The 5,693-nt window shown below is 42.0% G+C and overlaps 1 protein-coding gene across 1 annotated transcript in view; it reads right to left on the bottom strand.

Moving 5' to 3' along the window:
* EFHC2 (EF-hand domain (C-terminal) containing 2) overlaps positions 1-5,693 on the bottom strand; it is a 155,588-nt gene that overhangs the window by 88,151 nt on the left and 61,744 nt on the right. The window contains exon 4 of the mRNA XM_014544033.1: positions 2,860-3,083. Coding sequence (XP_014399519.1) covers positions 2,860-3,083 — 224 coding nt within the window. The remainder of the gene's footprint in view (positions 1-2,859; positions 3,084-5,693) is intronic.

Genomic DNA, 5,693 nt, shown 5'->3' on the forward strand with positions numbered 1-5,693 from the left:
TATATTCAGTTTCAACCTTAAAAATATAATCAAGTATTAAGAAGCTTTCATATTAAACATTATTTTAATGCACTAAAATTTATTCCTATCATATTTTTAAAAACTCATTTTTCTCAGACTTCCCAACCCAGGAACCACTAGCTCTGCGGTCCCCCAACCCAGGAACCACTAGCTCTGCGGTCCCCCAACCCAGGAACCACTAGCTCTGCACTCTCCCAGCCCAGGAACCACTAGCTCTGCACTCTTCTTGATGCAACTCCTTTCCATTTGTACGTTCCCAGCCCAATCTTGGAGCAAAACTGCTCTGCTCTATGTAATGTAGCCAAATGGGACTGGGATTGGAAGTGCTCATTGGCAAGGGAGATGTAGTTTCACATCAACGTACGTAATCTGCTGTGTCAATTCTCAAAATTTTGTACCTGTCCAGGACAGTCTACATGCAGAATTATCCCAAGAAATGGAGGCAGACATAATGGCCTTTCAAAGGCTCTCCAGTATTATCCCTGATAATTAAATGAAATTATGGGACCTCTACTTTCATTGATTGGAAAAATATTTCTTCAGCATTATTAGGCCTCTAAGACATGTATTATTGATTATATAATATTGGGGCTCTTTTCAGTTTAAGTTAAATTATTTTGTTTTGTTTTCAATTCTCACCCGAGAATACTTTACCACTGACTTTTAGAGAGAGTGGAAGAAAGAGGGAAAGACAGAGAAAAATATTGATGTGAGAAAAACACATTGGTTGCCTGCCTCCTGTACGTGCCCTGACCAGGGCCTGAGCCCGGGAGGAGCCTGCAACCTAGGTAAGTGCCCTTGACCGGAATCGAACTCGGGACTCTTCGGTCCACAGGCCAATGCTCTATCCACTGAGCAAAACCAGCTAGGGCAAGTTAAATTGTTTAAATTTAACTTTATCTTTCAATGCAGCAAACACTGGAGAAGTAAAAGCATTACAGTCAATATAAAAGCCTCTTATTAAACTCCTAATTTTCCACAGATTTCTATATCTATTAAAGAACTTTCTCCCCGAGGGAATAAATGCTAAAATGATTCTCCCAATCTGAAAGGAAATTACTTAAAACATTTCTAGGATGCTCTTGGTATTTATTCTCGATTCCTGGCACAAAAGAATTTTTTCTTTATAAACCTATGAAATTGCACAGTGCTCTATGCATTTCATATAATGCATCATCATTCACAATCATTATCATATAATCACTACCAACTGTTAACTGTTAGTGAATGAATGCAGCCATATGTAAAGGGTGATAATTCATATGGATCCATTTCTTTTAGGTTCTTACTGTTGGTTCTAAAGACATATTTATCTAGACTCTTTCATCTAGGACATTTAGGGGGAAAAAATGAACCAAAACCACAAATCTCCTTGCATGCCAATATACACAGGTATAATGCCACAAAGATTTCACCTTGGATACTCCAGGATCAACAATATATATTTTTCAGGAGGGTTGTATGCCTACAACATTAAAGAATAATTCTGCTGGGGCTAGAAGGCAAGAACAGATGAATGATTCTGCATGCAGCTTTTAACAAGAGATCAAAGCAGAATCAAAAGAGAATTTTATTCTAACTTTGATATTATCTTTCTTCAAGGAAATGAATTACAATTTTTGAAAACAATAAAAATGAGATTAATCTATAGAGGTAGAATAGTCGTTAACCCTGGGGAGGAGAACGACTGATTAGAAAAACGCATGAGGGTACTTTCGGGGGAGGGGGGATAAAAATGTTCTATATCTTAATTTGGGTATAGATTACATGGGTGTATGTATTTTTTAAGACTCATCCAACTATATACTTAATTTCTGTGAATTTTATTGTGTATAACCATACTTCAATAAAAATAAAAAAGGAATCCCTAGCTGGTTTGGCTCAGTGGATAGATCAGCCTTCAGACTGAAGAGTCCAAGGTTTGATTCCGGTCAAGGGTACATGCCAGGTTGTGGGCTCAATCAACAGAGGGGTGTGCAGGAGGCAGCTGATCAATGATTCTCTCTCATCATTGTCGTTTCTGTCTCTCTCTCCCTCTCCCTTCGTCCCTGAAATCAATTATATATATATGAACAAATGACAATAATGAAAATCAAGTAAGAAGCAAAAAATTTGAGTTCAAATCCTAGAAAGAACATTGGCTAGGTATGTGACCTTCTACATGACACTTGCCCTTTGGGTGTTCAGATTGTTTTATAAAGCATAACATTTGGACCATGGGGTCATTAAAAAAACACTTTAGAAAGAAAACAATGATACAACCAACACTTATTCTTTCCTCCCTACACTAACTGGGGTCATACTTTTCTTTCATAATGGGGGTACATCAGAATCATGGCCCTTCTCACTCCTCCAGAACATCTCTATATGTGATGCCACCATAAGGGGAGCTGGGAGTCCCAAGGAAGAAGGAAAAAAGTAAAAGATGTACCCAAGGCTTGGTTCAGTAAATCAGTAGAAAAGCAGCAAAAATTTTTCCCAGAAATTTAGGGAACTAAAATGGGAAAAGACAAGCCAGGTAAGTGTGGATTCACTGCCAGTGACCACAAAACCAATTGTGGGCTCTTAGAAAATGTCCCATGTGGGTGGCTCACTGAAGACTCCTACTGCCTGGAAGGGAGTCTCCATGGAGAGAAGGTGGCCAGGGGCAGTGAGTGCGACTTCCTAGCACTGAGGCTGACAGCCAGCGTTCCCTCCAGCCCCAAGGACAAGAGGACAACGCCAGCAACTCTTGCCCCAAAAGTTCTTTCACATCCGCCTCAGAAGTACCGATACCCTCTATTGACTGAAGGGATTCTCATTCTGAAGAAAAGAACTCACGATGTATCCACTTCTTACCTCTCTCCGCATCTTTGTGTACGGATCATCTGGACACTTTCCCGGGGGGTTTAATCTGACTCCTATTTTCTTCAAGAAGTTTTTTGTGAATGGATTACAGTCATAAATCTTGAAAGTCCGGGCATAAAAGACAACATCTATGTTGATATTGAAATCATACACAGTATAAAACTTTTCAACATTAGGAGGTGGAAGAGGAATCCGGTGACGCCGGATAAAAGTCCCTGTGGTGTGAAATAAAATACAATTGTTTCATCATGCAGCTAACAAGGAAGAGGTCACAGCACATATCAGTCACAGCCCCAGATGCTTTCCTACAACACTGATCTGGGCAAAGGGCTTTTTCTTGGAGGCAGCATTAGTATGTTCAAACTCTGAGGAAGCCAGAAGAAGCTGAGACTTCTGAGGTCCAGAGTTATCTGACCAGTCTTACCTATTATTAGAATTGCCTAAGTGGTACTAGGGAAGTACTTTAATAAACCATGAAGACTAGGGTAGGAGGGAAGAAGCGGGCATAAAAAGTGAACTAATACACCAGACACTGCCACCATGTCTTTTCCCAGAACAAGCATGGTCACTTTCACCCAATGTGAGCACACTAAAAAAGGCACTAAGAGTCGCCATGGCAACAGCTTGCGATGATGCCTTTTTCTTCCCAGTTTCTGGGTGTCCCTTCAGGTCTTGTGTTCTAAGCTGTGAGAAAGGGAGGGTGTGGGAGGTCTCTGATACGACACTGTGGAGGAAGGAAGAGACAACAACTTTGACGGTGTAAGCACCGACCACCTTAAAATGGCAGTTACTGGAAGAAATCCACTTGAACTGAGTTGGAGGGTGCTGCATGGGCCTCCCATGCTGGGTGTAGGGTTCACGTCCTCACCAATTGAGGGTCTACATCTGTGTGTGCCCTGCCATTCAGTGCTGAAGCCACTGAAATTGACGTGACATCAGCAGTGTGATTAATGACAGATTTCTTAACTCTAAGACTGCTATACAAATTATCTGATACCTCTTGTGGTTGTTGCCAGGATTGAGTAAAATGCATGTAAACCACTTAGCATTAGTTTATAATAAGCATTCAGTGGAAGTTAGCTGCTGCTATTGCTATTGTTCTGTTCACTTATTCACTATAGTATCTTAAACACTTAGCACAATGCCTTGAACACAATAGGCATTCAAAAGTATGTGTTGATATACTCTGGTTTCTTTTCAGACCATATAAATCTTCCACCTTTTACAAAACTGTGTGTTGAATAATTCTGTCATCATTTCAAAAACCAAAGCAATAAGACCCCAAAGCAGATTGCTTACACAAAATGCATACTCTTGGCTCAAAAATATAAGCTAATAAGCTGCATTATAGTAGGTGACAACACTATGATTTACAGCTCCTGTAGCATAAATGACTTTATGCTGCTTTGAAGCTTTGTAGAACCTTCTTTCCTCTACCACCCTCTTCTCTCTTCTTCTTCCTCTATAGCAGTGGTTGGCAAACTGCAGCTCGCGAGCCACATGCAGCTCTTTGGCCCCTTGAGTGTGGCTCTTGCACAAAGTACCACGTGTGGACGCGCACGTACAGTGCGATTGAAACTTCGTGGCCCATGCGCAGAAGTTGGTATTTTGTGGAAAAGCCACACTGAAGGGGCCAAAGAGCCGCATGTGGCTCGCGAGCTGCAGTTTGCCGACCACTGCTCTATAGCCTCTATCCACCTCCACCCAACCATACCGACAAAATGGGCATTATCATAAGCTCCATAGTTTTAGACAGTGCTCTGGGACAAGGGTTCTGATCTCATCCCATATTTTACTTCCAACCCTATAATGCCCATTCACTCCTTCTCTTGAGAATATGGACCCCAAACGCTAAGTACACTCAAAATGGTGGTTTGCCACTGGATTCCCTTCCTAGATTAGGGCACCAACAACACCACATCATACCAGGAAACTTACCCAAACACTGCTGAAACCTGTTGGCAAGAACTGTTTACAGTTTGCAATTTTATCCTACTTGCAAGCTAATGGGTTAACCTGCCAAACATTCATGAATTCAGGCAGAAGGCTCAAGATGCTTTAGTTATAAACAAAGAGCAGTTTATTAACAGCAATGCTAGTCGTAAAAACATCAGCACTTTTTGCACCAGTTTCCTGAGCTTCAATTCCCACAAGTGATATCAGGTCCTGGTAACTCAAACCCACAGTGGGTTACAGGAGAGGAACCCTGAGCTGAGGGATCCCAACTCTATACTTATAATAGGGAAATATGCAAATTGGTTAGGATGCTGTCATGTAATGACCAAACAGCAGGAGGGCGGGGCAGCGAGCTACATGTGGTAGAGAGTAGGAGCGGCGGAGGGCGGGGCAGCCAGCTGAGGCAAGCGGCAGTGAGCTACTCGCATTCGTGCGCAGGGCCACTAGTCTTTTCTAATGGGAAACAATCATTCCTGCCTTTGGTCTCGGGGGGAGACATTACTTGGATTAGACTGGACAGTAAGCATGTCTGTGCTTCGTTATGGAATGAAACACCACCTCTATTTTCCAAGGCTATGAGCAAATCTGTAACTTACTCCAGGGGGAGATACTATCTTTGTCTTCCAAAGCTGTTTTCTATATAAACATCCTTGAACAGAGAGTAGTTGGTGCCTCTGCTTGCAAGATCTACAGGATTGCAAGATACCCATGAAGAATTACCTCTCAACATCGCTAACTTAGGCTTGACCATCTACTTTAAGAGCAAAGAGGCCTGACAGGTATGGCTCAGCGGTTGAGCGTCGACCCAGGAACCAAGAGGTCACCAGTTCAATTCCTGTCATGGCAAGGACACATGCCAGGATTTTAGG

The sequence above is a fragment of the Myotis brandtii genome, unplaced genomic scaffold (assembly GCF_000412655.1).
Source record: "Myotis brandtii unplaced genomic scaffold, ASM41265v1 scaffold349, whole genome shotgun sequence".
Classification (NCBI taxonomy): domain Eukaryota; kingdom Metazoa; phylum Chordata; class Mammalia; order Chiroptera; family Vespertilionidae; genus Myotis; species Myotis brandtii.